The sequence below is a fragment of the Bufo gargarizans genome, chromosome 4 (assembly GCF_014858855.1).
Source record: "Bufo gargarizans isolate SCDJY-AF-19 chromosome 4, ASM1485885v1, whole genome shotgun sequence".
NCBI lineage: Eukaryota > Metazoa > Chordata > Amphibia > Anura > Bufonidae > Bufo > Bufo gargarizans.
Window position 1 is genome coordinate 99966844 of NC_058083.1, and position 11978 is coordinate 99978821.

At 44.2% G+C, this 11978-nt stretch overlaps 1 protein-coding gene across 1 annotated transcript in view; it reads left to right on the forward strand.

Moving 5' to 3' along the window:
* Window positions 1-11640, forward strand: part of DAW1 (dynein assembly factor with WD repeats 1) — a 50307-nt gene extending 38667 nt beyond the window's left edge. Inside the window, exons 11-13 of the mRNA XM_044291973.1 lie at window positions 1125-1201; window positions 7380-7542; window positions 11335-11640. Of these exons, the coding sequence (XP_044147908.1) occupies window positions 1125-1201; window positions 7380-7542; window positions 11335-11369 (275 nt within the window). The 3' untranslated portion in view covers window positions 11370-11640. The remainder of the gene's footprint in view (window positions 1-1124; window positions 1202-7379; window positions 7543-11334) is intronic.
* The last annotated feature ends 338 nt before the right edge of the window (window positions 11641-11978 follow it).

An 11978-nucleotide genomic window follows, 5' to 3' on the forward strand; every position in this document is an offset into this window, starting at 1 on the left:
AAGTACAGAGGCCAGGAGGGAGCTGATAAGCTTTCACAGTCACCTACTGTGAAATGGTGGATCCTGTGTTATCTGTGCATGTAGGTGATATATGTCATTCCAATCTGATAAGCAGATAACTACAGTAAAGTGGCCTGTACAGACCAAGAAGTGGCGCCTATTACTAGGCTTAGTGGCCAGGGCGAAAACTGCTGAATTCTTTAAAAAAAAAAGGTTTAACATAGAAACATGATTTAAACAATAGGTCATTTTCTGCTGACACATTCCCTTTAAGTCACTGATAACGCACATTGTAATCTCCTTTCTTGCCTGCCTATTGCAAATATTCTATATTTAGGAACTGTCGAAAAGTAACGTTTTTTTAAGTTCTTTTAAAAGTTTGCTATAGCTCTTAATGTCACCAGTGCAGTATATACTTGATATAATATTGTAACACTGTGTATGGTAAAATACTGGAGGGGGTGTGTATCTCACCTAGAATGCTCAGATGGGTCAGGTAAAAGAATCCAGCAAAATGTAGCTTGCTGGTATTTCATAGGCCTTGATTTTTATGGAATGGTTGGTAGAGGGAGCTGCCATTCCCTTCCACTCCTGCCATTTTCCCCTAGCCTGAGATGAACCCATGTGTAGCTTGGTGTGGGGATAAAGACATGGCAGAGAGCCTCATTCCGTGCCAGTGCCTGGAAGCTGCATGACCTGTGGAGGCTGTGCAAAGCCTGATCCCTGTGTGTTTGGATCTGAAGTACAGAGGTGAGGTAATCTGATGTGTATTGAGTGTATGTCATGCACATGCGGCTGTTTGGACATCGTGTACATTGTGACTAACATAATTCCTGTTCAGTTCTCGGCATTCATTTATCTGCTCCCATCTGAGTCAAGTGCTCCTCGAATGTTTGTTTATATGGTGATTACGTACAATTTCCGGCACTTTGCTGATAGCGGGACCAGGATAGCTTTTTCAGGGATTACGGTAATTTTTTCCATTGATCGTTGGCTAAAGGCTAGGATCATTTGATACAATCGTCAGCCGTTGAAAACTAAAGTGACATGTGGGTTTATTAGCCTACACATAGTACACTCTGTCTGTAAGGGCGATATTCACACCTGATGTTTGTGTCCTGCAGGGACGGGCAGAGTTTACAATGCAGCCAGCAGAAAGTGCTTGGCCAAATTGGAGGGGCACGACGGAGAGATTTCCAAGGTAAGTTTGCTCTTTTTTAATACGTCTCTGAAAACTAAAATGTTCTCTAATCCTCGTCCAGATAGGGGAAGGCGAATAACAGATTGTTGGAGGTCCGACCAGTCAAATGGGCACCGATTCATAAAATGTGGTATTCTCACCCCTGCCCAAGATGGCTGCTCTGTATGGAGCTGCTAATTCCTAAAACTATGAGATAGAACTGGGGATGGAGGACAGAGGTCGGACCTTCTATAGATTAGTACCGGGTCTTATTGGTCGGACAACCACTGATCTTGCGTAACCCTTTAAATGCTGTATTCACATTTTGTTACAGGCGCTCAGTGTATACAGATACCTCTGTGCTGAACATTCTCATAATGCATCACCCATAGTCCACAATTATAACAAAAAATGTATATTATACAGCACAAAAACAAGGTATACTGACCTGTACAAAAAGACACTTCTGGCATCTGTTGGGCCTAAAGCACAGGCCGTACATGCCAAATATACTTGGACCACCCCTTTAACTCCTATTCACACTATGCAAATGATTAAGACTGTAACCGCCGAGTGTGACATCGCCTTGTTAATGTCTGTTCTCTGAAAGGTTGTGAATATTAATGAAGAAATGTCTGTCCTTATATTGTAGTGCAGCATGTTTATGAGAATCCCAGACGTTTAAGGCTACTTTCACACCCGCCTTTTGTGCGGATCCGTCATGGACGGATCCGTTCAGATAATGCAGCCACCTGCTTCCGCTCAGAACGGATCAGTTTGTATTATCTGTAACATAGCCAAGACGGATCCGTCATGAACACCAGTGAAAGTCAATAGAGGACGGATCCGTTTTCTATTGTGCCAGATTGTGTCAGTGAAAACTGATCCGTCCCCATTGACTTACATTGTGTGCCAGGACGGATCCGTTTGGCTCAATTTCGTCAGACGGACACCAAAACGCTGCAAGCAGCGTTTTGGTGTCCGTCTTCAAAGCGGAATGGAGACGGAACTGATGCATTCTGAGCGGATCCTTTTCCATTCAGAATGCATTAGGACAAAACTGATCCGTTTTGGACCGCTTGTGAGAGCCCTGAACGGATCTAACAAACGGAAAGCCAAAACGCGACTGTTAAAGTAGCCTTAATCACTCACATACGGTTTACCAATGAGTTGCCACATGTTTACGGGGCTTTCTCAGACCAGGGAAGTGTCTTGACTTTTCGCCTGCAAACCCTCCGTTCTGCTCTTAATTGACAGCTCCAGGGGTCTCCTGCCAGTTAGCATGCAGTATTACGCAGGAGACCACTGGAGCTGTCTTTCAAGAGCAGCCAAGGAACCAAGACACTTCCCTGCTTCAGGAATGCTTTGCTCAGGTTAGATCGTGGTTACAATCTTGGCTTTAGGTCCCTTTAACACAAGCGAGTTTTCCACGCGGGTGCGTTGCGTGAAGTGAAAACGGCACCCGTACTAAATCCTGACCCATTCATTTCCATGGGTCTGTGCACATTAGCGTTGTTTTCACCCATCAGTTCTGCGTTGCGTGAGAATCGCAGCATGTTCTATATCCTGCATTTTTCACGCAGCCCTGGCCCCATAGAAGTAAATGGGGCTTCAGCGAAAAACGCATCCGGATGTAGCCTGTATGCAGTCCGGATGTAATGTGTTTTTAACTGAAGGTTTATGTAAACCGTAAATATTTTTTTTCATGCGTGTGAAAAACGGATTGCATCGGCGCAGAAAAAAACTGACTGAACTTGCCTGCAACATGGTGCGAGTTTCCCTGAACGCACCCTGAGCCAATCCATATCGTCCGTGTGAAAGGGGTCTTAAGGCCAGGACTGCATGAAAAATTCTGAATAAATAATATGGTGCGATTCTCATGCAACGCATAACTGATGCGTGAAAAAACACATGTACACAGACCCATTGAAATGAATGGGTCAGGATTCAGTGCAGGTGCTATGCGTTCACTTCACGCATCACACCAATGCGGAAAACTTGCTCGTGTGAAAGGGGCCTAAGGGGAACCTGAGGGCTGTGTAAAGTTCTAGACAGGTTCCATTTAAAACAAAACCAGGATTGTGGCTGTGGTCATCTAGCTTGAGTTAGAGCAGGTTGAAGTGATTGCTGTATATAGCTCTTGTTTCAGCCTGTACTACTAAGGCCTCGTTCACACTTCAGTGTTTGGTCAGTGATTTCCATCAGTGATTTGTGAGCCAAAACCAGAAGTGGAGCCTCCACAGACATGAGGTAGAAGGGAAAGATCTGCTCCTGTTCTGTGTTTAGAGTTGCACCTGGTTTTGGCTCACAAATCACTGATGGAAATCACTGACTAAACACTGAAGTGTGAATGAGGCCTAAGGCTGTCTAATTATCTCGTAACCAGCAGAAGTCTGCCAGAAAGCCAAGTGGGCACTTGGAAACTCACTACAGTACGGCACTAGATAGGCAGATTTATCATTGGTGTTTTGCAACCTTTATGGTGTTAAAGAGCCACCCATCATATCCGTTCTATAGTTTGAGACTTTTCAGGCTTTTGAATAGTAGCAAGAATAGTAGGTGGAGTGGAGCTTAACTGGAGAGGAGTGGTCTCCCACAATGGCTACCAGATTGACTATAATTTACACCAGAAACTGGCATACAATTATAGTTAAAATCTATGCCAGCTCATATCTGGCAAATATCTGGTTTTATGGTGGCAGAAAATGTGTCAAATTCATTAAAGGGGTTGTCCCACGAAAAATATTCTACAGTTTTCAAACCCAGCACCTGGATCTGAATACTTTTGTAATTGCATGTAATTAAATATTTAGCCTAGCCACTGAGTTATTCAATAAAATATATCTGTGCCGCGCCACCTGCTATTAATTTTTTCTTATTTCTTTGACCTGCTCACAAAGAAGGCCGCACATGCTCAGTTTCATCCTTCAACTGCTTCTTGAGCTGTGATAGGGAAAGCCGAGACACGCCCCCTGAGCTGTGATAGGGAAAGCCGAGACACGCCCCCTGAGCTGTGATAGGGAAAGCCGAGACACGCCCCCTGAGCTGTGATAGGGAGAGCCGAGACACGCCCCCTTAGCTGCATTTATATCAGCTTGATATAAATCTAGGAGAGCAATGAATGGGGAGATCTCTGGATCCATGTGAGGAACAGGGCTGGTTCTAGCTTCGTTAGAAAGACGTTTTCATGTACTGTATGATGTCTGATTTTTGTATTTTACATGAATCATGGGATAACCCCATTACTAGGCCTGAGCCTTAATGAATTTGTCGCAACTTACTCTGAATTACCTTTCAGTCTTAGTAAATCTGTCCTGCAATAGATCGTTAACATAGGTATGACCTAACTTTCGGCCTCAGGACTATAGTGGTGTTTGGTGTGGTCAAAAATGACAAATTCCCTTTAAAAAGAGGTACTCCAGGAAAAACTGTTTTTGTCCCCCCTTCCTTTGTTTCTCTATTGATTCCTATGAGACTGACCTAGATGCTGTCGTAGGGATGAATACAAAAACTGACTTCCTGTCCACACAGCAGGTAATGTGGGTTCCAGCAAGTTTCATTGGGGGGGGGGTCACATGATCTAATTGCCAGAATTAAGAGGCTGAAAAGACATCAATAAATCAGTATGTAAGTTACACAAGGGGTTATGTATTCCAGCACATGCGAGTGTCTGTAAGTCTGTGAAGCTGCAACTTGTGCATCTTGTTTCATGGAATATTTCCAGCTACCCAGGCCACATTCTATCTGTTATGGGATGTAGCAGAGCTACATATGTCATTGTTTGGATCAGTATAAAATCTTCATTGTTTACTACAGTGGATTTCACCTATGCACTGGTGATTAAATATGGATGTGTGTAGATGATGTATTGGCCTTGTCCCAGCCTGCACAGATTTGTTAGATGTGTCCGGGATGACTGTATAACACCCACTGGTCTCTCCACACCATTATCAATTATTCACCCACTCCTCCTCCTGAGCAGTCAGCAGCGCACATTTAGACAGCGATTCTCTGCTTGTATTATGTATAACTTAGGGCTCATGCACACAACAGTATTTTGCGTTCAGTATACTGGACGTTTTTTTAGTTCAGTATGTGGAACATATACTGAACCATTAATTTCAATGGTTCAGCAAAAAATACTGAAGTGTCTCTGTGTGCATTCCGTTTCAGTATTTCCGTGCCGTGAAAAGATAGATCATGTCCTATTCTTGTTCGCAAATCATGGTGCTTGGCTCCATTCAAGTCAATGGGTCCGCAAAAAAAGGAACACATACGGAAATGCATCCGTATGTCTTCCGTATCCGTCTTCCGTAACAAAAAACGTAACAACGTATCCATAAAAAACTGACCGCAAAACACTGAAAAAGCAATACTGTCGTGTGCATGAGCCCTTAGGTATACATGGAGGAATGAGCGGCGCCTCGAGCATGTTCAGGGATGGACCATCAACAGAGACGTATTAATAAAAGTTTGACTTTTTGAGGCAGGCCTGTCCTCTTTGTTTGGAGGTTTGACAAGTGTGACATTCTCTCGAAGTACCATGGAAAATGCCCCCACAGTTTAAGGCCCCTTTACATGGACCAGTGATTGCAGAATTATCGAGGAAGAGCTTTCCTAGGAATATTCATTCCCAATAATTGCCCTGGGTAAAGATACAGCTGATCACCTGATGAATGAGCGAGAGCTTGTTCATTGGGTGAAACCATCGTTGATGCACACCGCCAAAGGTCCCTTCACACGAGCCAGCTGTTTGTTCCTGATAATTGCCTGCTCGTCAGAAGAGGTGAAAGCTGCATTTACCTGCAGCAATCATCTCCTCTGCATGGGGACCAGCAATCACTACTGTGATCTCTTGTCCCCACAGAGAAACATTGGGGTCATTTACCAACAGATATATGCCACTTTTGTGGCGTATATCTAGCACACGCATTGTTGCAAAATCTGCAACTTCTTCCCCTCCAGAGGTGGACTCGGAACATAAAGTGGCTCTAGAAAAAATACAAAAGGTGGCCCCGTTTAGTTGGGTCCAAATTGATGGAAGGCAGGGCCAACAATACCTTGTTGTGGCACATTCTACCACCCCAACAGAGCCATATACCACAGTCCATCACAAAATACTGCCAGCAGCACAAAATACGTCCCCAAAAACTTCCACTGGCTGGCCCCATGGGCATCAGCCCACTGGGAAATTTCCCTGTAAGGTCTATGGCCAATCCGCCCCTGTTCCCCTCCCACACCACTCCATCTTTTTAGACGTGGCGTGAGCGGGGGAAGAAGTCTAAAATGCAGGTCTTAATAAATGTTCCCCATTGTGTCCGGACAGCGGATTGACATTTACGCAGGGCGATCCTCTGCCCAGAAACACTGATTTATGTGGCCGCTTCAACAATGCTTTCACCTGATGAACAAACATTTGTAAGCAGTGATCTGCTGCTCAGAAGCAATCATTCACTATGGGGATTAGCGATCACGGTAGCAATCGCTGGTCCCTATACAGAAGAGATGATTAGTACACGTAAATGCAGCTTTCACCTCCTCTGACGAGCAGGCAGGAACAAACAGTTCTGCCTCGTACCCTGTAGAGACCTTAACAGTACTGTGCTGTAATCCTAAAGCCACCGACCTAAACTATAGAAAGTTAGGATATACTGTGGGTAGATATTAGATATGCAATAGATATATAGGTAGATACAAAGTAGATGTGGATCTGCTATGTACGCTGAACAGATTTAACTTCGGGCTACTTTTAAGGGTGTATGTAACTAACCCCCCTGATCTTAACTCTTTAACCCCTCTACAGGGATTTCTGGACTCTGCTGCAGGGGAATCACCAGGCTGCTACCTCCTGGAGTAGTCTCTGTTCAGTGGACTGCTTACCCACGGGTGTCAAAAGACAAAGGTGTGGAACACCAAGGGGTCAGGCAAAACTGTAGTCAGGGACATGTTAAGGTCAGGGTTGACAGAATTTGTGCAATGCAAAATAATTCCAAGGGTCAGGGCTGGCAGCTCAGGATCAGTACAGAGATCAGGCGCAGGCAGCAAAGGCTCAGATCTGGAGTCAGGCAGAATTCAGTAGACAGGAAAGTGAAACAAGACAATTGGTGTCGCAATGTATTTCACTTTTCCCAAATTTTTCTGGACTTCGTACTGCATATCAGACTCCTGTACAATGACCCTTTGTTATTTTGTTTTTCAGATTTGTTTTAATGCTCAGGGTACCCGGATTTTAACAGCTAGCTCTGATAAGACGGCGCGCCTCTGGGATCCGCACTCCGGACAGTGCGTTCAGGTACTCGAGGGGCACTCGGATGAGATTTTCTCCTGTGCTTTCAACTATGAAGGAAGCACCATTATTACAGGTAGGATTGCCGATAAATCAAGTGCACAGATGACATATAGTGAATGATGTTCCTTATTCTTACTTTACATAATTATAGTTTGAATGTAATTTTCCCTTGTACCAAGATAGGGACATGCTCACCATAACAACCATTAATGTTCTACAGGGAATCTGTAATAAAGAGCATCTCTATGAAGCTCATAGTATTGATTCTGCGTGCTGTTCGTCTGCGCAGTATGCTACTTACATTGTCTACAAGTGCTTTGTTATTTAAAGGGGTTGTCCGATTTCTTGATACTGATCAATATCATGAAACCTGCCAAACCCTTGTTGTGATTCAAGAAGTATATTACAGTACAGGCATAGGATATGAATTGTTTTGCCGTATTCACCTCTGTATCTTTGTCATTAGCTTCGGCTTAAAGGGCTTCTGTCACCCCACTAAACAGTTTTTTTTTTTTTGTGTAGTTATAATCCCTATACTGCGACTTATCCATACATAATTTGATTAATCATTTTGGTTCAGTAGATTTGGCTAAAAACATACTTTTATAATATGTAAATTACCTTCTACCAGCAAGTAGGGCGGCTACTTGCTGGTAGCAGCCGCATCCTCCTATCATAATGACGCCCCCTCCGCATCTTGATTGACAGGGCCAGGGAACAGGATCGTTCTTTGCTGGTCCTGTTTGCATTCAAAATCTTGCGCCTGCGCCGTACCTGTCTTCAATTAGCGCAGGCGCACTGAGAGGCGGACGCTCGCTCGGCCGCTCCATCCTCAATGCGCCTGCGCCGGGTGTAGATGTGACATCATCGGCGCAGGCGCATTGAGGATGGAGCGGCCAAGCGTCCGCCTCTCAGTGCGCCTGCGCCGATTGAAGACAGGTACGGCGCAGGCGCAAGATTTTGAATGCAAACAGGACCAGCAAAGAACGATCCCGTTCCCTGGCCCTGTCACTCACACAGCGGAGGGGGCGTCATTATGATAGGAGGATGCGGCTGCTACCAGCAAGTAGCCGCCCTACTTGCTGGTAGAAGGTAATTTACATATTATAAAAGTACGTTTTTAGCCAAATCTACTGAACCAAAATGATTAATCACATTATGTATGGATAAATCGCAGTATAGGGATTATAAGTACACAAAAAAAAAAAAAAAACTGTTTAGTGGGGTGACAGAAGCCCTTTAAAGGAGTTGTCAGACAACAAAGCCTTTTTTACTTTTATAACCCATTAATGAGTTATAATTATGAAGTCATAAAAATAAGCTTGGTGAGTGTTTCCTCCTGGAACAAGGGGATCCATATTTGTTACGGCCAGAGAGCAGGACAAGGGTGCACTGTCCTTGCTTTAGAAATGAATAGGAGCATCAGAGACAGCCAAACACACTCATTTGGCTGCTTCTACTGCTCCCATTCATATAAGGTAAGTCCTCTTTCACACGAGAGTGACGGATTAGGTCCGGGTGCGTTTAGTGAGACTCGCACCATTTTGCAAGCAAGTTCAGTCAGTTTTGTCTGCGATTGCGTTCAATTCAGTTTTTTCTGCTCGAGTGCAATGCGTTTTGATGCGTTTTTCACGTGCGTGATAAAAAACTAAAGGTTTACAAACAACATCTCCTAGCAACCATCAGTGAAAACGCATCTGCACCTGCTTCCGGATGCAATGTGTTTTTTACTTAAGACCTATTTACTTCTATGGGGCCAGGGTTGCGTGAAAAATGCAGAATATAGAACATGCTGCGTATTTTCTTTACCACAAGCGAGTATTTCGCGCGGGTGCAATGCATGACGTGAACGCAGCATGTTCTATATTCTGTGTTTTTCATGCAAGGCAGACCCGATAGAAGTGAATAGGGCTGCGTGAAAATCGCAAGCATCCGCAAGCAAGTGCGGACCCGATCTTTATTATTTTCCCGTATAACATGGTTATAAGGGAAAATAATAGCATTCTAAATACAGAATGCATAGTACAATAGGGCTGGAGGGGTTAAAAAAATAATAATAATAATTTAACTCGCCTTAATCCACTTGTTCGCGCAGCCAGCATCTCTTCTGTCTTCTTATTTGAGGAATAGGACCTTTGATGACGTCACTACGCTCATCACATGGTCCGTCACATGATCTTTTACCATGGTGATGGATCATATGACGGACCATGTGATGAGCGTAGTGACGTCATCAAAGGTCCTATTCCTCAAAGAAGAAGACAGAAGAGATGCCGGCTGCGCGAACAAGTGTATTAAGGTGAGTTACATTTTTATTTATTTTTTAACCCATCCAGCCCTATTGTACTATGCATTCTGTATTCAGAATGCTATTATTTTCCCTTATAACCATGTTATAAGGGGAAATAATACAATCTACACAACCTTGAACCCAAACCTGAACTACTATGAAGAAGTTAGGGTCTGGGTACCACATTCAGTTTTTTATCACGCGTGTGCAAAACGCATTGCACCCGTGCGATGAAAACTGAACAACGGAACGCAATCGCAGTCAAAACTGACTGCAATTGCGTACCTACTCGCGCAGGTTTTCCGCAACGCATCTGGACCTTATCCGGACATGCGCGTGCCTTACACGCCTTATCATGCTATCAATGAGGTTATTAATGGTAGTCTGAGGAATATTCTGCCATGCCGAATGCACTTGGGCATGGAAATCATCAAGATCTGCTACTGGTAGCTCCTTTTGCAATTGCCGACCAGTGATGTTCCCAGATGTTAGAAACAAGTCTTGAGATGCTGCAGACCATGGAAGCACGTTTAGACAATGCAGGCTGCTCATAGTAGTATGAGCAACAAACGGCCTGGAATTGCCCTATTAAAAATTAGCTCCCAGGGCAATTTGGAGAAAGGGCCATACAACTGGTCCCACGACCAATTCAATGTAACGCCAATCTGTCAGTGTGCATGAAATGAAGACTAGAGGTGTCTGGCTACTGTAGATTGTACCACCTCATCCCATAATCCCAGGAGTAGGACCAGTGTGACGTTCCCTTGTGAAGGGCTCTTCATGGCATTGCTCACATGGTCTCCAGACCAATCTATGTCTAGCATTGCATCCGAGACAAAAGTGGGACTCATTGCTGAAGAGGACAGACCTCCATTTCAGCCTCTTGCTATGCAACATGATAGCGGTGGCATGAGGTCAATGGAACACCTGTATCTGGACGTCTGGCTCATAGCCCAATGTCATGCAAACGTCTTCTGATGGTTTGTGTAGACACTGTTTGCCAGCCTAGGTGTGGGATGTGATGTCCAATTTCGCTTGCAGTACAGAATGGATCCCTACGCGCCATTCTTCTAATCAGACGATCTGTCCATGCAGAGGTTCACCACTGTGACCTCTTGCTGTCATTCCAGTTTGTCTTTGTTGTCCCAACCACCGGGACATAAAAGATTGAACAGTGGTGATATCTCAGCCTAGGTGCGAAGCGATCTGCCGGAGTGATAAACCAAGGTCTCTTGATGCAGATTCTGTCCCTCTCAGTTTGTGACAAGTGGTGATAACTGGCACGTCACTGAGCAGGAGGCATCACACATCACACAATGATTGAATTTTTGAGGTTTCATGTGACTAAGAAAACTTTCTTTCAATCTAACCTGTAGGCCCCTCGCACATGCCACAGATTGGAGCTAGGTGCTTGAAAATTTGATCATCTGCAGATCTTAGTGACACCCGCTACTTCCTCGATTTACATAACCTTATGGCTTGTCCTTGTTAGTGCTGCATTTTCAGCATTGATGAGTGTATGTAAAATGTCACGGTTTACTTGCTCTTTTATCTGACTAATGCTTTGTCTTCCAGGGAGCAAGGACAACACATGCAGAATATGGCGTTAGTTCATCATTTCCTGCAGACTCTGATGGATCATATAATGGAGTAGCCAAATGTGATGGACTTAAGGAACGTCACACCAATTCACCAGCAGTGACAACCACTTACCTGCCTGTCAATCGTACTACTCAAGTTCACAAAGTGTTCCCATGCTTCAGTTCTCTTCGTAGAATACACGTCTCAGTCTTGCTTCTTCAAATTCGTTTTTATTTGGTTATGTTTTGTATACTGACGTGACTTTACATAGTTCACTGTATTATTTATTAGCATTAATAAACATTTTTCAAGAAAGCGTTAGTATTTGATCTTCCAGCCTTCGGCAAAGCTGGAAGACATGGCAGATGTCATGCAAGATATGCTCAAAGGATAGTGTTCTTAATAGACTTGACTAAAGGTGGCCATATGCATTCGATAAATCAGTCAGTCAAACCTTATCGGCGGGGTTGGTCGACCATAAAATGTGTAGGTTGGCAACCTAACTCTCCCCTGATGGCAAGCGTTGGTGTGTAATAAGGATAGGGCAGTTGTAATTCATCTGCCTGATCTTCTTGTTCTCATGAAGATAAGCGACCACCAGAGGTGGAGCTGAATGTGTATGAGGAGATCGGGAGAGA